At 42.5% G+C, this 25,019-nt stretch overlaps 2 protein-coding genes across 3 annotated transcripts in view; one reads left to right on the top strand and one right to left on the bottom strand.

The window, feature by feature from the left end:
* Window positions 1-1,797: 1,797 nt before the first annotated feature.
* pofut2 (protein O-fucosyltransferase 2) lies at window positions 1,798-17,799 on the bottom strand. Its single transcript, XM_078403580.1, has 9 exons — window positions 17,607-17,799; window positions 15,527-15,777; window positions 12,199-12,343; window positions 11,432-11,542; window positions 8,728-8,794; window positions 7,015-7,140; window positions 5,901-6,081; window positions 4,297-4,420; window positions 1,798-3,819 (listed from the first exon to the last, which is right to left on the bottom strand). Exons 1-9 carry the CDS (start codon window positions 17,792-17,794, stop codon window positions 3,666-3,668), a joined length of 1,347 nt encoding a protein of 448 aa, XP_078259706.1. The 5' UTR covers window positions 17,795-17,799; the 3' UTR covers window positions 1,798-3,665.
* Window positions 17,800-17,822: 23 nt separating this feature from the next.
* The window catches only part of ube2g2 (ubiquitin-conjugating enzyme E2G 2 (UBC7 homolog, yeast)), a 43,784-nt gene continuing 36,587 nt past the window's right edge, over window positions 17,823-25,019 (top strand). For both annotated transcript variants that reach the window (XM_078403579.1, XM_078403578.1), the window contains exon 1: window positions 17,823-17,925. In XM_078403579.1, the coding sequence (XP_078259705.1) occupies window positions 17,883-17,925 (43 nt within the window). In that variant the 5' untranslated portion in view covers window positions 17,823-17,882. The remainder of the gene's footprint in view (window positions 17,926-25,019) is intronic.

Below are 25,019 nucleotides of genomic sequence, written 5' to 3'. Positions count from 1 at the left end.
TGTGACGTGGAATAAAATTTGCTTTAGTGGGAAAATAGTTAATTTCATGTTTGCTGACTTATGCATAGGTAATGTGCCTTTGTGTTATGGGAAATTGATATGGCCCTTTTTCTATGAAGGCAACCACCTCGTAATGTGCAGTGATGCTAATATTTTACATTGTGCAAACAGTTCAAATTATGCACCGTCGGCAAGAAAACAATCAAGCTGAAAGCATGATCCCTTATGTCTGAAGGGTCTCGACCCGAAACATCATCCATTCCTTCTCTCCAGAGATGCTGCCTGACCCGCTGAGTTACTCCAGCATTGTGTGATACCTTCGATTTGTGCCAGCATCTGCAGTTATTTTCCTACACATCCCTTATGTAAAACTGTTTGTGGGAGAGGGGAATCCTTCATTGTTTGACACCATATTTAACTGAAGGGGACTAAGGAGTGGTATAGATGTGATTTTAAAATAGGCATTGCTGGTGTCAAATCATCAGGTGAGCTTATTGTCAGTTGGCCTACTGATTTCACCGTCCGGCGCAGCCTGGAACATGGCAACGACAACAGCCTGACCGCAGGAGAAGACGGCAGGGGAAGAGAAAAAGACATTCTGGCCTTCCATCACAGTGAGGAGGGGACTGGAGGAGACTCACTGTGATGGATGTTTCTTTTTGGGGGGTTTTGTGTTGGTTGGGGTTGTGTAATTTGCTTATTTTATTGCTCTTATTGTTGGACTGTGGGTGACGAAATTTCGTCCAAAAAACTTGTTTTTTGGATGACAAATAAATTGAATCTTGAATCTTGAATCTTGATTGTGGACAAACGTCAACCAGACACCATCTGGTGCTGATAACAGGAAGTGCAGGCATGGTCACCTCTAATCCCAGGACACTCCATAGGCAAAAAAAACCCACTAAAGGCTGATGCAATTTCACCTGTTTGATTTTGGGTCAAGGATTGGAAACATCATCCTGCGTTGCTGAACCATTTCACGGAACAAAGTACTTGCACATCTCCTTTGTTTGGTCAATTACACGGGTTTTGGGTCCAGTTTCAATATGGGACTTGGTCATCCACCCACCATTCATCTGACTTCAACGATGCACCCTATACTTTTCGTTGATTGTTTATCTAGCTAACTCTTGAATGCATCAACTTGCTTTATTCCCCAGCTGTGGGAGCCACTTCCACATTCCACCTACTGTGGAAATGATATCCAGCCCATATTGATAATTTTAAAGATCAATAACGGATCACTTCTGCCTCCTTCTCTCCTGAGAAAGCAACCAGTTTCTTCAACTTTTCCCAAGACATATACCATTCATTACATGCACAACTCAGGACTAAATCAAGGATGATTACATGACAAGTGGGGCTCATGTTGTCGACCTCCCCGTGGTGACCTCAGTCAGGCGAACGACAACAAACAGAGACAGCAAAAGCAGCTTCATAACTTCTGTTGCCTCAAACGCTAGAAGAAGATATGACAAGTATTAGAATATTGCATATGCCATGGAGACACAAGAGACTGCAGTCATTGGAATCTGGAGCAACAAATAATCTGCTGGAGGAACTGTGGGTCCTGACCCACTGAAGGGTCCTGATTCGAAACATCTTCCATCCATTTCCCTCATGCTGCTCGACCCACTGAATTCCTCCAGCTGATTATTATTGCATTCATCATAGTTGGCCAATTCTGAAGTGGAGGTTGGCATGTTTGTCTATGGTTTCTTGCTGAGGGCTCTGAGCATTCTGTGGCAATTGGCAGACCACAATTAGAATGAAGAACTGAAATGATTAGATTGTGCAGGTTTTTATTACAAAAATAATATATAAACGTTTTATAAATACTAGATGCTCTAAGCTCAAGCAAGAGTCATGACATTCTGTCTGCAAACTGCTCATTGTACTATAAATTTTTATGCTTTTTGTGGTTGGAATTGTTTCTGGGAAAGCTATAGTTCTTGATGTGAACTTTGGCGAGAAGCTGTATGGAAAGTTGTGACCTGATGTGATAAATGAGCAAGAATAGAAATACCAGGTAGAGATGTATTAGAAGAAAATAAGAGAATGAGAGGTCATCCAAAATCCATTTTAGTATTTAAATATGCAATTGACAGTTAAAGCAGAGTGAATACTGGTATTTCAGACGCAAGCTCAAAATATATACACTCTAACAACGCATTTCAATATTGTTTGTATTTACAAAACAAAACTTAATATAATGCTTACCCTTATGCATTACAACCGCAGGCTATGTCGACGATGACTGGGAACATTTAAAGTGCTCCAATACAAATGGGTACAATCCATCTAAATTATAGGTATGAGGGGCAAGTTTAAAGGAGATTTGTAGGGCATTTTTCCCCCAGTGTGGTGGATGGGGCATAGCCTGGTGAATGATAGGTGAAGGGCAGGGAAGTGATTGGCAGCATTAGTGACAACAGCCAGAAATGTTCCACTAATGTTGTCGGAGCAGCTGAATTCCTCCAGCATTTTTTGTATTTTCCATCTAAAATAAAACACTAATCAAGGTACTGTAAATTTTATATTCTACAATACAAAGTGGGAAATAATATCCTATGTTATAGAATGAAAGTATAAAATACTTCACACTTCACGATTTTACAGGCCACGTTTTCACGTTGAGCAGATTCATGCAGAGCTGAATTACAATTCTTTCTGGCATTTGTGTATCTTTTGTTCAAACTGTTTGAAGATACCCATCCTCTATAAGCAAGGCACTAGCTACCTGGCACTCTGAAACAGCTAACTTCTTCACCTTCTCAATTCAGAATATTAACATCCAATGCAGGCAATGTTTGAAATGAAAAAGAATGGCAAGAGCATAAAATGGAATCTATTGTGGATCCGGACTAGAAAGGAATTCATGGGGAAATATTTTCCAGCAAATGTGATGCACTCAAAATTGAACGATGGGAACTATGTTTACCTTGGGACAATGTTGATTAATCAAATATTTAAATGTTGCTGTTCAATGAATTGTTAAAAATAATTTGGCATAGACTGGTGGGCTCTGATCAACTCAGAGCGGGTATAAGGAGTTTGTATTTCATTCGAAAATGCAGGTGTTTCCTACCAAATTAAATTAGTAGCTATACTTGGGAGGTGATATTGGGAATCTGAATGTAGCCAAGTAAAATATCCCTTTTGTATCTTTACAATTTACTTGTAAACCATGATTGTAAAAAGTTGCGATAAATACTGATGTGGAATTAGAAAATAAAGTATTTTAAAGTATAAACAGAAAAAGTTTACGATGGCAGTAATTGATGTTCTATTGCGATTAACACTTTTCCCATGCCAACTTGCCGCAAGATCCTAAAAGAGGAAGCAACAAACTGCCTCTACATCTGCGAGGAATTTCACTGAACTACAGGAGAAGTGCTGATGAAGTTTACTCTTCACGAACTCTCCTGCTTACTTGGTGAATGATTAAAGGCAATGGTCCAACTGTCCAGTGGGAACTGCTGAGAGAATACAGCCCAGTTGCTTCCAGGGGAACTGTGCCCTTGAGAGTTTGTTTCACAGTACCAGAACGCCACCACAAAATGATGTGCAAGGCCTCTTGTAAACAATGTGCTTGACTCTCTCATAGCCATCTGGATAATGTAGATGAGTTGAGGTAATTCTGTAGCATTGCAACTCTGCGCCATTCAGTATACGATCTTCCAATGTGTTGGCTGTTCACATTCCTTTTCGTGGTCACCGCAAAACCTGTTGTAAGTAGTTTTTGGGTCAAAGCCAAGAATCTCCCGCTCTTCATGGATACGGAATGAAAAGGTCGACACTGAGGTTCCAATGAAAAATCTGCACAATATCAAATCAGATGGTGGGGGAGAGGGAGTGGGGAGAAGAGGCAGTTAGACACAGGGAGAACATACAAACTCCGTACAGACAGCACCCGTAGTCAGGAATGAACCCGGTTCTCTGGCACTAAGGCAGCAGCTCTACTGCTACGCCACTGTGCCATCCTATTCTTCTTCCCTTACTCGCTCCGTGACTATCTTCTGGGATAGAGGAGCCACTAATTTGTTTGGCAAACCCACACCCATGCACAACTTCAGGTAAACTATCATTTCCCATTATCACATGATGCCCCCTCGAGTACTCGTGCTCCTTATACATAATCTGTTTTATCCTTTGTAGTCTTTTGTCTTACATCTCACACGTCCCCAATGCTGGACCCAAAATGCTGACTGGTTTCTCTTTCCACAGATGCTGCTTGACTGGCTAGATTCCTCCAGCATTTCTTTTTTTGTTAACTCTAGTCATCCCTGCTTCTACCTTGCATGAGCGCAGATCCATTGGTCAATGATGGCGATGCCTCCGTCTTTATATAATTGGAGCTCCTCTTGGGTTGGTTCAAATCGAATTATCTTTGGAAGAAAGCTTTTCAGCTCCTTCATGTCTAAAAAAAAAACAAGGTTTAAATTTTGTTATGGCAGCTCAAAAAAAAAATCTGCACTCCATTGTCTATTTACTCTACCTGTTCCAATTGGAGCATCCATTCTTGACATCTAAAATTGGCTTCATTTTTAATCAAATTTAGCATATACATACATATTTGTTACCTTTGTTGCATTTATTATTTGTCTTCCCTCTCCACAGCTTTGTAAATCTTGTGAAATTGTCTCATCCAATTGAACAGATGCAAATTGTATTTTTGTTTAAAATGTATCATGTCAACTGTATAAGACTTTGACTCAACTGAGCTCCTAGTGTTGAGTAAATCCATTGATCATTAGCAACTAGTCTTGACTTTAACCCAGTCTCTTGGCCATTTCACAGCAACGACGAAAAACATCAGCCCACACTTTAAAAAAGAGATTTATAGAGACATTAATGGAATCTTGGCCTTTATCCTCAGACTGGAACACAAAATTATGGTATAAGAAGAAAAAAAGGAGTATTTTGGGTATTGCATGTCAGGAAGGATAGATAAGTGAATCCAGCAGCTTGTCTAAACTAAATATGTAAGCGTGCAGGTAGAGCGAAGAACGTTAATGACATGTTGGCCTTTATAACGAGAGGATTTGAGTATAGGAGCAAAGAGGTCCTTCTGCAGCTGTATAGGGCCCTGGTGAGTCCACATATGGAGTATTGTGTGCAGTTTTGGTCTCCTAATTTGAGGAAGTACATCCTTGTTATTGAGGCAGTGCAGCGTAGGTTCACGAAGTTAATCCCTGGGATGGAGGGACTGTCATATGAGGAAAGATTGGAAAGACTGGGCTTGTATTCACTGGAGTTTAGAAGGATGAGGGCGGATCTTCTAGAGACGTATAAAATTATAAAAGGACTGGACAAACTAGATGCAGGCATAACAAAATTTAAACCTTGTTTTTTTTAGACTTGAAGGAGCTGAAAAATGTTCCCAATGTTGGGGGAGTCCAGAACCAGGGGCCACAGTCTAAGAATAAAGGGGAGTCCATTTAAAACTGAGGTGAGAAGAAACTTTTTCACCCAGAGTTGTGAATTTGTGGAATTCTCTGCCACAGAAGGTAGTGGAGGCTAATTCACTGGATGAATTTAAAAGAGAGTTAGATAGAGCTCTAGGGACTAGTGGAATCAAGGGACATGGGGCGAAAGCAGGCACAGGTTACTGATTGTGGATGATCAGCCATGATCACAATGAATGGCGGTGCTGGCTCGAAGGGCCAAATGGCCGCCTCCTCCTGCATCTATGTTTCTATGTGTGTCTCTTTAAATATAAAAACTTTCTGCAAGTTATGGACACAAGAAAGTTATGGCATAAATCCATCACAATTGACTAAACGTTTAGCAATGCCATTATTAGTGGTCCCATGCAGCGTGAAGGAGGAATACAGAGCTCTCCGAGCAGGGAGGTTCTGGCAGGTGCTGCCCAGACTGGACGGCACTAGGATTATTACCATCCTCGACAGCATCTGTGGCTACAAACACTTTCTCCAATTTCAGCTCTTTCATCAGGCTTTGAATCTTCATGGCTGTGCCCTTGATGCTTGGGACATCCTTTCTGTGGCCCCAGATAAAGTCTTTCCTTCTCAGATGCACACCCAAATAAGGGTCTCCTTTGGCTGTGCCTAACTTCACCTGTAGCAAAGGGATAAAAAAAGTTTCAGGTTGATATGGTAAGGCAGGCAGGCAGCATTCATTATAGTGAAGGACAGTAGATTCTTGTCCTCCAAGACTGCGTGGCGTGGTTCAAAAACATGATGCCTGAAAAAGTTGTGCATTTATATAATGGCTTTCACAACCAGATTCCAGAACAACTTCTTCCCTGCTGTTGTCAAACTCTTGAATGGATCTCATAAACTAATTGCCAATCTCCTAATCTAACTCGCTGCAGCTCTTGCACTTTTAAAAATCTGCATTTTCTCTTCATCTGTAATCTTCTATTTTGCACTTTCCTTTCTCTTTTTACACCACCAGTTGTAATCGTGTACTGTTTGATTGCAGAGTTGTATGAGTAACTTGGATAGCAAGCAAAACATAGATTTTCACTATCTTGACAAATGTAGAAGTTGGGAGGTTATATTACAGTTGTTCAAGACATTGGCGAGGCCACATTTGGAGTATCGTGTTCAGTTTTAGTTACCCTATTACAGGAAAACCTGAAAGGGTGCAGTGAAGATTTACGAGGATGCAAGACTCGAGAGCCTGAGCTATAGAGATGGATTGAGCAGGCTAGGACTTTATTCCTTGGTGTGCAGGAGGATGATCTTTTAGTTATGAGGAATAGATAGGGTAAATGCACAGAATCTTAGGGGACATAGGACAAGGTGAGGGGGGGAGAAAATGGGGAAATATAAGCAAATATATAATGTAATAAATAGTGCAAAGACCCACATGTATAAATGAAATAAAGTACAAGATCTATTTTTAAAGATCAATTGATTAAAAAAGAGACCATCTCTGTTCCTCTGAAAACTGTATCCATTGATCTCAGAGGGGAAAGAACTGTGCAATCTTTGCTAATCCCATTCTACGGGCTCATACCTCACTCTAATTCCGATCACAACTTACCTTCATTTTGGTCCAATCTTCATTGTAAATGGTGTTGTCCAATTCATCTGCAGAGTTTAGGTACTTTGCCCTGAATTCATCCCCAACTACACGTAGATGCTTGGCAAACACCATGCTTCTACGAGCCTGTGAATGGCAGAAAAAACAGGACTTAGATTTGTTAAGCTCTTTTCACAAGCTTAAAAAGGCCTAAACCACATCTCAGCCAATGGTCTGCTTCTCAGGATTGGTCACGGTTGTAATACAAGAAACATGGCAGCCATTTTGTACATTGCCTGGTCCATAAGGAGTGTTCCCTGGAGTGTTGTGGAGCAGAGAGATCTAGGAGTACAGGTACATGGTTCCCTGAAAGTGGCATCACATGTAGATAGGGCAGTAAATGCGGCTTTTGGTACATTGGTCTTCATCCATCGGGATATTGAGTATAGAAGGTGGGAGGTTATGTTACCATTGTACAAGATGTTGGTGAGGTCACATGTTGAGTACTGTGCCCAGTTTTGGTCACCCTGCTATGGAATGGATGTTATGAAGCTAGAAATTGTGCAGAGAAGATGTATGAGGATACAGTCAGGACTCGACAACATGATTTATAGGGAAAGGTTGGACAGGCTAGGGCTTTATTATTTGGAGTGCCGGAGGGAGATCTTGTCGAGGTGTATAAAAACATGAATGCAATAGATAGGATGAATGCAGTGTTCTGAAGAACGTCTTCACAGAGGTCTGAAGGATCCGGACTCAAAACGTCACCTCTCTATGTTCTCCAGAGATACTGCCTGACCCACAAAGTTACTCCGGCACTTTGTGTCCTTTGTGTAAACCAGTATCTGCAGTTCCTTGCTTTTATATTTTGAATGTACACAAAAATGTGTAGGCGAATCAGGCCACCGGTTTAAGGTGAGGGATGAAAGATTTAATAGGAACCCATGGGGCAACTTTTTCCACTCAGAAGGTGGTGGGTATATGGAACAAGCTGCCAGAGGATAATTGAGGCAGAGATTATACAGCATTTAAAAGACATTTGGACAGGTACATGGATACAAAAGATTTATGGTGATAAGGGCTAAACATGGGCAACTGGGGCTAGCATAGATGGGGCATCTTGGATGACATGGATGAGTTGGGCTAAAGGGGCTGTATGACTATATCTGACAATGGGAAACAGTTGGAAGGGAGTAGTGCAACCTACTGGATCACTCAAAAAGATATATTTAAAATTACTCGTGGATTTCTGATGGAAAGAAAAATGTGGAGACCCACAAAAACAAAATATTCAATGGATTTGAGGAGTGGTGGCAGCTGGTGGGGCAAGAAGGATGGATCACATGCTTCAAGGAATTATCTAGAAACAACAACAATATTTTTACACATCTTTAAAGCAGTAAAATAATCCCAAGACATTTTATATGACTGTACAGGACAACGTTTTAGAAAGGACCACAGATGAGCAGAGGTGAATGGGGACATTTTAAAGAATGCGTTGAAAAAGAAAAGCAAAGTGTGGGTTAGGGAGCAGATTTAGTTTTACAGGTTGATGTGTCGAATGACACTGGTGAGATTGGGGAGTGATATTTGAGGGTGCAGGCAGAAATTGTTAGTGAACATGCATTAGTGTTACACAAATTTTCTAAGATTTAAGAGTTTTAGGTGATAGAGGTTTTCTAATCGAGAATTTCTACTGCTGAAGTTAAATCACTGAACATATATAGTACTCACATCCCAGTAACTTTTCCCTGCGTAATGGTCATGAAGGAGGTTCTCTGCTCTATCTAACATTACAGACCTGGAATACAATCAGAAACCTTTTCAGGCTTCCTTGCACCACAAAACATCTAACATTACACTTTGATGAATCCCAAATATATCAGAGGTCACAAATAATACGTATAAAGAATACCACAAAAAACTGGAATTCAGACAGCACCTTTCACATTTCAGGCATCCCAAAATGTTGCAGCCAATAGAATTCATCTGATTATGGTCAATGCCACATTATAGAAGTTGTGGCAATCAATATACACAGCAAGATCCCACAAACAGCAACAAAATAAAATGACCAGTTCATTTGTTGCTAGATGACAAGGGACAAATGCAAGTCAAAGCACAAGAAGACAACAAAAAGAGCATCTTTGAATAATGCCAAAAGATCTTTAACTTCTAATGAAGAACAAGGACTGAGCCTCTGTTTAACTCTCAGTGGAGGAAAACGTCTCCCACATGAGAATACTGGAATATCATACAGTGGATATTTGTCTTTTTTTCATTTGCTCGAACATGCATGTTGCTGGCAAGGCAAAAAATGTTTTGCCCATCTTTAAATGTCCTTGAGAAAGAAAATCCCAGTTGCAAACTATTTTAACTCCTCTTCCGATTCCGACCTTTCTGTCCTTAGCCCCTTCCTTTGCCAGAGCGAGGCCATAAAACTGGAAGAACAGCACAAATTACACTTGGGTAGTTTAACACCCGATGGTATGAACATTGTATTCTCAAATTTCAAGTAATAACCTCCTTCTCTTTCCATTGCCCCCCCCCCTCACCCAAGGGCGTATATGTTCCTCCCACTGTCTCCCATCCCATCATTTTGTTCCTTTCTCCTCCTTTGTACACTCATTTCCCATCCCCGTCCAATATTTCTTTCAGCCTTCCATTTCCCCTCCCCATGTCCCCTTACACTTCCCTCCAGTTTTACATTTCACTCCTCTTTTTTGCTTATCCAACACCCCTTTGTCTCCATCCACGTCTAGCCTATGCCACCTATTCCACCATCTGCCAATCACCGTACCTCAACTGTATCCACCTATTACTAGTCAGGCATTGCCCTGACCTCCCCCCCCCCCCTTTCCCTGCTTGCTTCCCCTTCTTCAGTCTGAAGAAGTGTCCTGACCCAAAACAATGTCTATCCATTTCCCTCCACGGATGCTGCCTGATCTGCTGATTTCCTCCAGCACTTTATTTGTTCCAAATAAATGCCAGTGTTCTTGTACACAAAACAGAGATGACTAATGTATATATGTATCAAGTACCAAAGGTAGCAAAGATACTTTGGCATTTTACAGCAAGGAGAATAGAGTATCAGTGTTAAGATGTCTTTGTAACTATTCATGCAACTTTTCAGAGCTGGTGTATACTATGTCTGGTCCCTATTCCTAAAGAAAGATAGGTTTATCTTAAAAGGACGAGTGAAAACTCCTTATGGCTAACCGGAATTTGCTCTTGACCACTTTCCCATTTCCTTCAACTCCCCTCTCGACCAAAAGTTTCAGACTTCAAATTATCAAACAAAATTTTATCATGATATGATCACTATTTTCCCCAGGATCCTGTATTATAAGATTGTTAATTAATCCACTCATTACACATGATTAAATCTAAAACAGCTACTTCCCTGATGGGTTTCATAGCTATTAATCATGGAAATGCTGTGAATATACTGTATGAACTCATCATCAAGGCTATCTTTGCTAACCGTTTCATGCAGGGAGATAATGTACATATCCTCAGTGGAGTTTACAAGAGGAAGCAATTTCCTTGAGATGTACATGGTCCTGAGATGGTTGCAAGACTGTTTTGGTTGAGCAGTCTAGAATTAATGGGAGCATTTGGAACTTCGATAAAATACATTTATTTACTTTGTTGTTTGTGAATCTTTGGAATATTCTGCTTCATGGCCAATGTGCAAGCTGAGTTGTTGAGTTAAATCAAGGTAATAATTTGGATACTAACAGAATCAAGGAATATAGGCATCAGGTGGAAAAATAAAGGAGAATGTACATTCAGACCTCATTGAAAATAGAACAGGCTCAAATAGCCACATCTATATACTAAAACTCTCGTTTGTTTGTTTATTTGTGATCGAACTACAGCCAAAACGGTACACGATAGCTTGACAATTTTAGGCCCACCTTACTCACCATCGTCGCTTTAATGGTAAAGCAAGTAGTTTTATTGAAATCGGTGTTATATTTTTTAAGTTATTCACATTTTAATGTTTAAATCTATCTCCTAGGGAGGGAGGGAGGGAGGGAGGGGAGGAAGGTGGGGGGGATGAGGGTGGTTAAGGGGGGTTGGGGGGGATGGAGAGGGGGAAGGGGGGAGGGGAGGGGGTGCTGCACCAATGCAGGAGAGTTTTGGGCCCAACAGGTCCATTTGGTCTAGTACTCTCTGACGTGCTCTTGCATCTCGAAATGCATTAACTCAATACAAGTCTTGCTTCTTTCTTTTGTAAATCTCTATATTCACCAGAAGCTTCACCTGAAGGAAGTGATACTGTTTATCAGGTAATTTACTTGCTTCACCTATTTTGTAATGTCCTTGTGGCGCTTTGTCAATTTTATTGCACTGTGCAACAAAATTGATAAATCATCATAGCACAAGTATAAAAATATATTTTGGACTATCTATGTTCAGGTCACTCACTCACTGTGCTGTGGTGTTTTTCAGAAGAACTGGCACCATGATGGATGCTGAACCTTGCACGGACATACAGGCGACACTGAGGCCTCTTGACTCCTTGTAACCCCAAAACCAACCTCTGTTATAAAAAAAATAATAAATAGCAGAGTTAGTAACATGCTAACTTCATCGCCTTACAATCGTACTTCCTACATAACAAACCTTTTCTCAAAAGGCTCCCATTCCTTTTCTCCAGAGATGCTGCCTGTCCTGCTGAGTTACTCCAGCATTTTGTTTTAATCTCAATGGATTTAAATCTCAATCTAAATTTGCATATAAAATTATGAGGTATACTTAGGGTAGATAGTAAAGAGTCTGTTTCACATGGTAAGAGTGCTTAAGACTAGAGGGCATAGGATTAAGGTGAGAGGGAGAAGGTTTAAAGAAAAAAATATTATCAGAGTTTCGTTGGTATCTGAAATGAGCTGCCAGGGGAGGTGGTGGAGGCAGAAACAGTAATAATATTTGAGACATCCAGACAATACTTGATAAGCAGGGCCTAGACGGATATGGAATTAATGCAGGCAAATGAGATTAGTATAGCTAGGCATGATGGCCATCATAGATTTGGTGGGCCAGATGGGCTTGTTTCTATGCGGTATCACTCTAAGACTACCTTCTATGCTGTGTGACTATCGGTCCTACCAAGTAAAGCTTCCATGATCTACCAGGAAATCTCCACATTTACAATATTACAATGTTTAAACACGAGTTACAAATAAGCCAAGCAAATACCTATAAAATCCTTGTTTGTCATTCACATATGCATGATCCTCCATGCAAAGTCGCTCATCCACCTTTTCCTCCCAATGGCCCTCTGTCCAACCTTCTGCATATCCTTGCAGAACATAGATTTGCTGGATGAATGGCCCACCAGATTCTGAACAGAGATTGATTAGTAGAGATCCATATTTTAAGTGAATACATTTGAACCTGTACATGTCGTTGCAACAAGAAAATATTGCAATATTTTGCAAAGGAGAAATGACAGTAACAAAAATGACCTACTATTTCCTCTGTTCTATCTATACGAATATAGAAGTTGGGAGGTCATGTTGCACTTGTAGAAGATGTTGGTGAGGCCACATTTAGAGTATTGTATGGCAGAAACAGTTAAATGAGTACTTTGGTTCTGTCTTCACTAAGGAAGACACAAATAATGTCCCAGAAATACTAGGGGACCGAGGATCTAGTGGGAGGGAGGAACTGAAGGGAATCCACATTAGTCAGGAAATAGTGTTAGGTAAACTGTTGGGACTGAAGACAGATAAATCCCCAGGGCCTGGTGGTCTGCATCCCAGAATACTCAAGGAGGTGGCCCTAAAAATTGTGGATGCATTGGTGATCATTTTCCAATGTTCTCTTGACTAAATCAGTTCCTGTGGACTGGAGGGTAGCCAATGAAACTCCACTAAGAAAGGAGGGAGAGAGAAAACTGTGAATTAAAGACCAGTTAGCCTTACTTCGGTAGTGGGAAAGATGCTTGAGTCGATTATTACAGATGTTATAGCAGCGGATTTGGAAAGCAGTGACAGGATCAGATAAAGTCAGCATGGATTTATGAAGGGGAAATCATCCTTGACTAATCTTCAGGAATTTTTTGAGGATGTAACAAGTAGAATGGATAAGGGTGAGCCAGTGGATGTGGTGTATCTGGACTTTCAAAAAGCCTTTGACAAGGTACCACACAAGAGATTAGGGTGCAAAATTAGAGGACATGATATTGGGGGTAGGGTATTGACATGGATATTGAACTGGTTTGGCAGACAGGAAGCAAAGAGTAGGAATTAACGGGTCCTTTTCAGAATGGCAGGCAGTGACTAGTGGGGTGCCGCAATGCTTTAGACAAGGGAATTAAATGTGACATCTCCAAGTTTGCGGATGACACAAAGCTGGGTGGCAGAGTGAGCTGCGATGAGGATGCTATGAGGCTGCAGTGTGCAGGGTGACTTGGATAGGTTGGGTGAGTTGGCAGATGCAGTATAATGTGGATAAATGTGAGGTTATCCACTTTGGTGGCAAGAACAGGAAGGCAGATTATTATCTGAATGGTGAGAGAGGAATTCTATCTTTGTCCCGTCCCCTCCCCTGACTGACATCGGTCTGAAGAAGGGTCTCGACCCGAAACGTCACCAGCTTCTCTCCAGAGATGCTGCCTGACCCGCTGAGTTACTCCAGCATTTTGTGTCTACCTATTATCTGAATGGTGATAGATTAGGAAAAGGGGAAGTACAACGAGACCTGGGTAAGCTTATACATCAGTCACTGAAAGTAAGCATGCAGGTACAGGAGGCAGTGAAGAAAGCTAATGGCATATTGGCCTTCATTGCGAGAGGATTTGAGTTTAGGAGCAAGGAGGTCCTACTGCAGTTGTACAGGGTTCTGGTGAGACTGCACATGCAGTATTGTGTGCAATTTTGGTCTCCTAATTTGAGGAAGGACATTATTGCTATTGAGGGAGTGCAGCGTAGGTTCACCAGGTTAATTCCCGGGTTGGCAGAATGGACATATGATGAAAGAATGGGTCGACTGGGCTTGTATTCACTGGAATTTAGAAGGATGAGTGGGGATCTTAAAGAAACATATAAAATTCTTAGAGGATTGGACAGGGTAGATGCAGGAAAATTGTTCCCGATGTTGGGGGAGTCCAGAACTAGGGGTCACAGTTCAAGAATAAGGGGTAGGCCATTTAGGACTGAGATAAGGAAAAACTTTTTCACCCAGAGAGCTGTAAATCTGTGGAATTCTCTGCCACAGAAGGTAGTGGAGGCCAATTCACTGGATGTTTTCAAGAGAGTTAGATTTAACTCTTAGGGCTCAAGGGATATGGGGAAAAAGCTCAAGGGATATGGGGAAAAGCAGGAACCGGGTACTGATTTCAGATGATCAGCCATGATCATATTGAGTGGCAGTGCTGGCTCGAAGGGCCAATTTTTCGATGTTTCTATGTGTTCAGTTCTGGATAACATGTTAAAGGGAAGATGTTGTTAAGCTGGAAAGGGTACAGTGAAGATTTACGAGGATGTTGCCAGGACTAGAGAGTCTGAGCTGCAGGCAGAGGTTGAGTAGGCTGGGACTCTATTCCTTAGAGCGCAGGCGGATGAGGAGTGTATAAGATCATGAGAGGAATAGATCGGGTAGATGCACGGAATGTCTTGCCCAGAGTTAGTGAATCGAGAACAAGAGGACATAGGTTTAAGGTGAAGGGGAAAAGATTTAATTAGAATCTGAGGAGTAACTTTGTCACCCAAAGGGTGGTGGATGTATGGGACAAGCTGCCAGAGGAGATAGTTGAGGCAGGGATTATCCCAACATTTAAGCACGGGTTTGGAGGGATATGGACCAAATGCTGGCAGGTGGGACTAGTGTAGCTGGGACATGATGGTCGGTGTGGGCAAATTGGGCTGAAGGGCCTGTTTCCACACTGTATGACACTATTCAAACAACTTCTTAAATTTTCAAATGACACCAATTTTGAGAGGAGGATTATTCTATGCTGAGGTGGAATTAAACAAATTACAAAATATTATTAGATTTAGAGAATGAGCAAATAATTGGCAAATAAACTTTTGCACATGTGCTATTTTATTTTGGCAAGAAAAGGAGATGATTGTAAAAATTACAAAGAAAGAATGAGTGGGCAGGATGAAAAGAGTGCACAAATAAATAAGGCGCAAATTAAATTTGGTTAGGCCATACTTGGGAGAATTGTGTACAACTTTGGTTACCATATTATAAAAAGTATTTTGAGGCATCAGAGTAGATAAGGCAACGATTTTAAAATATGGATTTAGAGCTGCGAGTTTTAACTCAGACAGGAAAGGATTAAGTGAAAAGTTGACAACTGAAGTCTAATCTTAGAAATGTTTTTATAGATCGTGCTTGGTACAACATAATTAAGACTGAATCTGAAAGATATCACTAAATAAAACATTAAAACCCCAAAATCGACTAGGAAGCTCTCATTAAAATAAAATTATGTTTCTTGTTTCAGACAGGTTTCTGTCTGAACTAAACCAACAGGCAGCTAAAATTTCCAGAGGCACATTAAGATTACAGATACCTGCAATGAACTCCTCATATTCGATAACGGGAATGTTCTTGTTTAGGCTAGGCACGTCAAAGAATGCAGACCAGGGAATGCGAACTTGTTCAAGATCTTTGCTTTGCCAATGGTAGAGACGCCCCCAGGGAGGTAAGACCAGTACCCAAGTTTCACTCTTTAGCAGACTTTTCATCAAAGACGCCATGCGTAGATAGACATCCCGCCTAAGATTAAATCCTTCAGGTGGATTCACATCATATAACAAATACCTAATAACACAAAACATTAATAGAACATGCTGCACTCCATGCTTGTTTGGCCATACTGCTTCCGTGAGATTGCCTATCAGGATTTATAAACAATTAAATTGACATCAATAACTTATTTCACATTGGGACAAAATCAAAGTCCTATTTGCCACTCGGATGGATAGAAAACATTAAAGCATAAAACAGTACAGCACAGGAACGGGCTCTTTGGTTCACAATGTCTGTGCATGATTACGTTAAACTAATCCTCTCTCCCTGCACGTGATTAATATCCCTCCATTCCTTGCATATCTGTGCCTATCTAAAAGCCTCTTGAACACCACTATCGTATTTGCCTCCACCACCATGCACCATGTTCCAGGACTCATTATAAGTGGTGGTGGAAGCAAATATGATAATGGTGTTCAAGAGGCTTTTAGATAGTGTAAATAAAACTTGTCCTGCACATATCCTTTAAACTTTCCCCTCATCTTAAATCTATGGGCTCTAGTTTTGGCATTTCCACCCTGAATAAAAGGTTCTGATAATTTACCCTAACTAAGCCCCTCATAATGTTATACACTTCTCTCCCCTCAGTTTCTGACACTTAGAGAAAACAATACAAGTTTGTCCAATCTCTCCTTATAATCTCATTAAAAGATCCCATGGCATTATTTTGAAGGCAGGTTCTCCCAGTATAATCTACTGCTCTAACAGATATTCTGATCATTATCACATTTGTTTTTTTGTGAGACAATCTTGTGGGCAAATTGGTTACTGCATTTACTTTGTCACAAGCTGTGACCAAACCTCATGAATTCTTCATTGACTGCAAAACGGGCATCCAAGATTGTGAGAGATGCTACACAAGTCTAAGATTGTTAGAGATACAGTTTTGAAACAGGCCCAATCGGCCCACTATGTCCACTCTGACCATCGATCACCCGTACACTAATTCCATGTTATCTCAAGTTTCGCATCCGACACACTAGGTGCAATTTTCAGAGGCCAATCAACCTACAAACGGGATCTTTGGGATGTGTGAGAAAACCCGAGCGACCGGAGAAAACCCACATGGTCACAGGGAGAAGATACAAACTCCACACTGACAGCACCCTAGGTTAGAATTGAACCCGGGTCTCTGGCACTGTGAGGCAGCAGCTCTACCACTGCATCGCCCTGAACAACTCTTATTATTTATTTTTACTATTTTCCTTTCCAATACTACAATTGGCATTACTGATGTATCTGAGAAAGAGATTGGTGGCCCTTAGAGAGAGAAGATCCCAGAGGGCTTGGAGCATTAACTTGCAAGGTTGGGCATTTACTAAATTATCACAGCAAAAGTAGGTATGGTCTGAAATTCCAAGATAAAATCTTGGTCATCATGGTCACACTGATGGATTCAGTTATTTCACTTCAACCTGGTGGTTTAAACATGGAGGCTGTCAAAACCAACGTCATAACATAAGAACTAGGCACAAAACTGATTTTTTTTTTTGCAAATATAGATGATCGTGAACATAACCAAAGGATTGATTTTTAAAAAAAGGTTGGTGCATCTTAAAGAAAGAAAGCACGTAGAGGGGGTTGAGGAAGGAATTTGGAAGGTGGGAAAATTTGGGGGTTGAAAAGGAATAAACTCAGGGAGCAGAGATCAGTGAACCGGGGGGGGGGGGGGGGGGGGAGAGAATGGAGACGATGGTCAGAGAAAAAAAAACGAAGTGAAAACGAAACAATATCTCCGAGTTGCCCCGCATTTCTTCAACGTTCAAGCAGTAAGAAGTTGAAGTTGCAGCTGGGTCTGGGTGGGCCAACACTCACCGCCACCGCCCCCTCCCCTCCGTTACCTGCGCTGTTGGGCTGCAGACGCAACCGCGGGGGCTGACTGCCCGGTGTCGAAGGCTCCTCCATTCTCCGCTAGTTGACCACGGCTGAGCGACACTGAGGCGAGTAAACAGACGAGCCAGAGCCCATCATACAAGGGCAACGCCACCATGGCGATGGGTGAGAACCTCAGCCGTGCACCGCTGATCATCCTCCCCCAGGTCCTCGGCCGGAAGTGGCCGCGGTGTGTCGATATAATCGGTCCCCTCTGTGGCGCAGTAACGGACTGGTAGTCGGTGATGGCGGGAACGGCGCTGAAGCGGTTGATGGCCGAGTACAAGCGTGAGTGGTGGCGAAGGGAGGGAAAGGATAGTGAGTGAGGAAGGGACTGGAACCACCGCCTTCTAAAGGTCGGAGTCTGGAGGCGAATCTTTGGTAGTTTGTGGGCCTGATCTCGGTCCCCGGCCCTGTGCTGTGGTTCAGGTCTTTGCACCGCCGCCTCGTGTCATTGTTATTGATATTGTCATTCCCCCTTCATTCCTTCCCTCCCTCCCTCCCTCCTTCATTTAGTTATTTCTTTATCTATTTGTTTATTTATTTTTCTCTCTCCTCTACAAGCCCTCTTGGTCTCTAAAGACCTGACGCTGGAAGTGTTTTGGATCCCTGGTGATCCAGATAACTGAATCATTGGCTACTACGGAGTTGGTCCTTGTGATGAAAATTGTGTTTTAAGTTGTCAACGTGTTTGAGAGCTGGAAGAAAGATACGTATTTAGAGTCATAAAGTCGTACAGCACGGAAACAAGCCCTTCAGCCCAGCCTCCCCATGCCGTCCTTGGTGCCCCATCTACACTGCAGTCCCACCTGCCCGCATTTGGCCCATATCCCTCGTAACCTCCTATCCATGTACCTGTCCGAATGACTTTTAAATGTTGTTATAGTTTCTACCTTAACAGCTCATTCCATACACTCACGACCCCTTGTGGAAAAAGTTGCCTCTCAGATTCCTATTAAATCTTTCCCTTCTCACCTCAAACCTATGTCCCCTTGCTCTTGATTCCCCTACTATGGGTAAAATACTCTGTATCTAGCCTATCTATTTCCCTCATGATCTCATATACTTCTATAAGGTCACCTATGCTGCAAAGAATATAGTCCTAGCCTGCCAACCTCTTCCCTATAGCTCAAGCCCTCAAGATCTGGCAACATCCTCGTAAATCCCTGCTCTCTTTCCAACTTCACAACATCTTTCCTATAGCAGAATGACCAAATCTGAACACAATACTCCAACTGTGGCCTCACCAGCACCTTGTCCAGCTGTAACATAACATCCCAACTTGTATACTCATAACACAAACTGATTAACCCCTCCCCCAATGTGCCGAAAGTCTTCGTAATCACTTCTCTACTGTGATTTCTGCAGTGTCTGTGGGTATCAAGTAGGTGTGTACTCTCTGGTCACAAAGTTTACCTTTGGGACATGTATCTGCTGGCTTGAGCCAACACATTCTCTCAGGGAATCAAGTAGCACTTGTTGCTGCACCAGTTCTAAGTTGGATGATGAGGCCAGCGTGAGACCTGAAGATTGACAAGTTAGGCAAAAGGTGCCTGAATGGAAAGGCAAGTGGCTATTTTTGTCAGGTGATGTCTCTGATGGGCTTCCATGTATTTCCAACTCCTGGTTGTGAGGCTCTCAATGCCATCCTAAGTGCAATATTTGCATTTGTGGGCTAGGAATTCCCAAGTGTCAGTAGGGATGTTACTTTTTTTTAAAGGAAGCTTTGAGAGCTTCCTTGAATCTCTTCCTTTGTGTCTGGTAATCGCTGCCCTTGACACAGCTTGAAATAATGCCTATCTCAGGAGTCTGGTGATGGGTTTATGAACAACGTGTCCTGTACTACAGAGCTCACTGATTGGTGCTGTGGATGGTAGTCTTGAAGACACTGCTGATGGATTTGGAGGATTTTGTGGAGACAATGATGATGGTGTCTCTCCAGTACCTATAGGTGCCTGCGATAAAGGTCCCAAGTCTCATAACCTTACATGATGTTAGGGATCATGGCTGCCTTCGAAGTCTTGATTTCAACTGCCCTTTTACTCATTGTCCCGACCCAAGATGCCACCAATCCATGTTCTCCAGATATGCTGCCTGACTTGCTGAGTTACTTCAGCACTTTGTCTTTTTTTTGCCTTTTTACTCAGTCAGCCAAAGATTGTTTTGGAGCACTGAAGGTGATGGTGAATTCCATGTGTCTGTATTTGATGGGAGATGGCTCCCAAGATGTAGGAAGATTGTCCTTGCAAATGACCTAGGGTCATTTGACTTCTGACCCTAAACAAACATTGTCAGCACAACATATAAAAATTTCACTTGATAAACTTCGACATATACAAGTCATATATACAGTACAAAACAATATACCTGTAATGCTTTCAGAATTAGAAGAGATGTATTTCGCAATTTTTCATATTTTTGGTCACACACGTAACTAAGAATGGCCCATTATCCAAATGATCTGCTTTAGCAGAATGTATAAGAAAATAACTGCTGGTACAAATCGAAGGTATTTATTCACAAATGCTGGAGTAACTCAGCAGGTCAGGCAGCATCTCAGGAGAGAAGGAATGGGTGACGTTTCGGGTCGAGACCCTTCTTCAGACTGATGAAGGGTCTCAACCCGAAATGTCACCCATTCCTTCTCTCCTGAGATGCTGCCTGACCTGCTGAGTTACTCCAGCATTTTGTGAATAAATGCTTTAGCAGAATGACTGTTTGGGGTGTAAGCTACCCAAGCGAAATATGAGGCGCTGTTCCTCCAATTTGTGTTGGGCCTCACTCTGACAATGGAGGAGGCCCAGGACAGAAAGGGCAGTGTGGGAATGGGAAGGGAAGTTAATGTGTTAAACAACCGGGAGATCAGGTAGCTTTAGGCGGACTTGAGCCTGCGCTTAGTCCCACCGATATATAGGAGTCCACACCTGGAACAGCTGATACAGTAGATGAGATTGGAGGAGGTGCAAGTGAACCTCTGCCTCACCTGAAAAGACTGTCTGGGTCTTTGGACAGTTGAGTGGGGAGGTAAAGGGACAGCTATCTGCTGCGGTTGCAGGGGAAAGTACCTGCGGAGGTGGTTTAGGTAGGTAGGGACGAGAGTTGCGGAGGGAACGGTTTTTGGGTGGGATGGAACAAGATGACCAGGGAGTTGCGGAGGGAATGGTTTTTGGGTGGGTAGGGACGAGTTGACCAGGCTGTTGCGGAGGGAGCGGTTTTTGGGTGGGAAGGGACAAGCTATACAACCAGAATATAATTGGGAGTGCTTTATTGTGGTAGTAATCATCAATCAGATTATGCGTAGTTTAAAGAGAAGTTGTCAAAATTGCAAAATGGCCAGTTTTACTGTTTGTGGAACAATATGGAAATGTTCAATATCTGGACGCAAGACATATGGAATTGGAATATAGCAGAAAAAGAACAGAAAGTTCAGGGATGGAAGTAAAAAGGATCCTGAGAATGATTGGATTAACATATGATGAACATTTGATGGCTCTGGGTCTGTACTCTCTGGAGTTTTGAAAAATGAGGGGGGATCTCATTGAAACTTATTAATAATGAAAGGCCTAAATAGAGTGGATGTGGAAAGGATGTTTCCATTAGCGGGAGAGTCTAGGACCAATGGGCACAGGTCAGAATAAAAGGACGTACTTTAGAAAGGAGATAAGGAGGAATCTCTTTAGCCAGAGGTTGGTGAATCTGTGAAATACATTGCCATAGATGGCTTTTGGGGCAAGTCTTTGGGTATTTTTAAAGCGGGGATTGAGTTCTTGATTAGTAAGGGTGTCAAAGGTTATGGCAAAAAAGCAGGAGAAAGGGGTTGAGAGGGAAAGACAGATGAGCTGTGATTGAATAGCAGATTAGACTGAGCCGAATGTTCCTATGTCTTATGATTTCTAATAAGATTGCCCCTTCTTTGGCCTCTTGCTCTCCAAAGAATAAAGTCTTAGCCTGTTCAGCCTCGTCCTTTAGCTCGGGTCCTCAATCCCTGGTAACACCAAATAAATCTTCTGCATGGGTTAGCTCGCTGTCTGTGGATCCTATGCGATCTAACATTCCAGAGCAGCTAAACGTGCAGGATCTTATCAAAGACCTTTCTGAAGTCCATGTATCTGTCAATGGCCCTGCCCTTGTCAACCTTCTTCCCTAAGCTCAAATTCCTGAGACACATTCTCTTGCCTGCGCTGACTATCCCTGGTCAATCCTTGTCTATCCAAATGCATGTATATCTTATTGCTCAGAATCCTTGAGAGCGGGATGGGGGGGCTAAAGTGGCAATGAAATAAAAAATTGATTAGTATGGGTGTCAGAGGTTATGGGAGAAGGCAGGAGAATGGGGTTAAGGGAGAGAGAGATAGATCAGTCATGATTGAATGATGGAGTAGACTTGATGGGCCGAATGGCCTAATTCTTTCCTATCACATTATCTTATGATACTCTCCAGCAATTTTCCTACCTCGTATGTCAGGCTTACTGGTCTATAGATCCCAGGTTTTCTTTGCTCTCCTTAAATAGAGGCACAACATTAGCCACCCTCCAGTCTTCCAACCCCTCACCAGTGTCTAACGATGATTCAAATATCTCAGCCAGAACTCTTCCAACCTCTCGACCAGCTTCCTCTTGTGCGTGGAAATATCTGATTAGACTCAGGCGATTTATCTAACTTCATGACCTCGTTACCAATGGGAACAGCTTCTCTTTTTCACCACATCTTATATCTTTTACAAATTTTGTGGTAAGGGCTTTCTGTCACCAGAGGGTGCTACTGCACCTATGTTGTCTTGGGAAATTATCAGGTCAGTCTTGCTATTAATACAAATCATCTTTGCTTTTTATTTTTTAACAGTCAGGTTTCTTCAGTAAAATTGAAAAACCCAGTACAGGCCACATCTGGGTTATTAATGCCTGACTGATGGACACCGCTGCATACGAACAAGTTTGCATAATATTATTAAATTTATGTCTAATAGGCATAATTCTGAATTCTGGTTGGCTCTCTTTCTCTCCTTTTAGTAATTGTTTTTTATCTGCATTATGTACTTTTGATGCCATTCATTACATTGCTCTGCCTATATGGGTACCACATAGAATGATTTTTTTTGTTTTTTTTTGTACTTTCCAACTTGCAGACAAAATCAACTTATGGTCCATAAGAATGGACAATGTCTCCCATGATCACTTGGGTCTCCTCTATATCCCGCAGCTCTGCTCTTACTCCCCCTCTCCCCATTCGTAACAAGGATAGAGTCCCCTTGTCTTCACCTTCCACCCCATCAGCCATCGTATACAACAAATTATCCTCCAAACGTTTCTCCTACCTCCAACGGGATCCCACTACTGGCCACATCTTCCCACCTCCACCCCTTTCTGCTTTCGGCAGAGACCGTTCCCTCCGTTACTCCCTGGTCCATTGTCCCTTCCCACCCAAACCAGGCACTTTCCCCTGCAACCGCAGGAGATGCAACACCTGTCCCTTTACCTCCCCCCCTTGACTCCATCCAAGGACCCAAACAGTCTTTCCAGGTGAGGCAGAGGTTCACCTGCACCTCCTCCAACCTCATTTATTGTATCCACTGTTCCAGATGTCAACTTCTCTACATCGGCGAGACCAAGCGCAGGCTCGGCGATCATTTCGCTCAACACCTTCGCTCAGCCCACCTTAACCAACCTGATCTCCCGGTGGCTCAGCACTTCAACTCCCCCTCCCATTCCCAATCTGACCTTTCAGCTCACTATTTAAGTTTGGGTTATTAGTCCATGCCTGATATCACCTGATCTGAAGAAATGTTGGGATTGTATACAATTTCTTTTCTTGAATGATAGTGCTGATTCAAAGAAGTACCCATATTTTGATTTGGTTCCTGTTCCTTTGTACCTGTGTGACATACATTATTTTTTTTTCCCTTTAGTTATTAGAATATTTGTAGGATGAGGGTATTGCTGGAAGCCCACCTATATTGTCCATTTGTAATTGCCTTTGAGAATTTGCTGATGAGGTGCCATCCTGAAGGCTTGATGGTTGGTGTTTCTACAGTGCTGCTGTGTCAGGAATTCTACGGTTTTGGCAGCAAAATGGAAGGAAAACTCTTTTGAAAGAAATCCTAGAAATGGCGTTTGCGTGTGCTTGCTGCCCTGCACCAGTGGTGGTCGGTGTGTATATTTAGGGTGGTGCCAGTCAACTGAGTGCTTTTGAGATGACCGATCAGCATTCAGTTATTGAACAAACCACACGGACACTCGATATTTTGAGTCCACCTTGAATACTACCTTCACACTGAATTGGGCACTGATAAGAGCTGAGCTCTTTCTATTTTTAAGGGAGTTGAAGATGAGGTGCTTCATCCAAAAGATAGCATCCTGAACGGTGCACCATTTCATCAGTATGAGCATAGATTATAAACCCTGTGTATGAGCATGCTAGAAATCTTGGAGTGAAGTTTAATCCCATAACCTACTACTTTGGAAACTGATTAACTGGAAATTAACTACAGAGATCTTATGAATGGATGTTGAAGCTAACACCACAAAATATTCTCAGGTTTAGGGTGATATTATTCAACAGATAACATAACATTTAATTAGTGTAAGAAAATAACTGCAGATGCTGGTACAAATCGAAGGTATTTATTTCACAAAATGCTGGAGTAACTCAGCAGGTCAGGCAGCATCTCAGGAGAGAAGGAATGGGTGACGTTTGGCGTCGAGACCCTTCTTCAGACTGATGTCAGGTGGGCGGGACAAAGGAAGGATATAGGTGGAGACAGGAAGATAGAGGGAGAACTGGGAAGGGGGAGGGGAAGAGAGGGACAGAGGAACTATCTAAAGTTGGAGAAGTCAATGTTCATACCGCTGGCCTGCAAGCTGCCCAAGCGAAATATAAGGTGCTGTTCCTCCAATTTCCGGAGGGCCTCACTATGGCACTGGAGGAGGCCCATGACAGAAAGGTCAGACTGGGAGTGGGAGTTGAAGTGCTCAGCCACCGGGAGATCAGGTTGGTTGAGGTGGACTGAGCGAAGGTGTTGAGCGAAGCGATCGCCGAGCCTGCGTTTGGTTTCGTCGATGTAAATAAGTTGACATCTAGAGCAGCGGATACAATAGATGAGGTTGGAGGAGGTGCAGGTGAACCTCTGTCTCACCTGGAAAGACTGTTTGGGTCCTTGGATGAAGTTGAGGGGGGAGGTAAAGGGACAGGTGTTGCATCTCTTGCGGTTGCTGGGGAAAGTGCCCGGGGATGGGGTGGTTTGGGTAAGAAGGAACGAGTGGACCAGGGAGTTATGGAGGGAACGGTCAGTCTCTGCGGAACGCAGAAAGGGGAGGGGATGGGAAGATGTGGCCAGTAGTGGGGTCCCGTTGGAGGTGACGGAAATGTTGGAGGATGATTTGTT

The sequence above is a fragment of the Rhinoraja longicauda genome, chromosome 8, assembly GCF_053455715.1.
Source record: "Rhinoraja longicauda isolate Sanriku21f chromosome 8, sRhiLon1.1, whole genome shotgun sequence".
Classification (NCBI taxonomy): Eukaryota; Metazoa; Chordata; class Chondrichthyes; order Rajiformes; family Arhynchobatidae; genus Rhinoraja; species Rhinoraja longicauda.
The sequence above is the reverse complement of the archived record's forward strand: the minus strand, read 5'-3'. Positions and strand labels throughout refer to the sequence as shown.

Bases quoted from the DNA above. Each gene is read 5' to 3' on its own strand.
- pofut2 (XM_078403580.1), bottom strand. From the start codon at position 17,794: ATGATCAGCGGTGCACGGCTGAGGTTCTCACCCATCGCCATGGTGGCG. The intron at 8,795-11,431 runs GTGAGTGAGTGA...ATTGTATTCCAG, and splicing joins CTGAAAAACACCACAGCACA to GTCTGTAATGTTAGATAGAG. The intron at 7,141-8,727 runs GTGAGTACTATA...TGCCATTCACAG, and splicing joins CAGGGAAAAGTTACTGGGAT to GCTCGTAGAAGCATGGTGTT.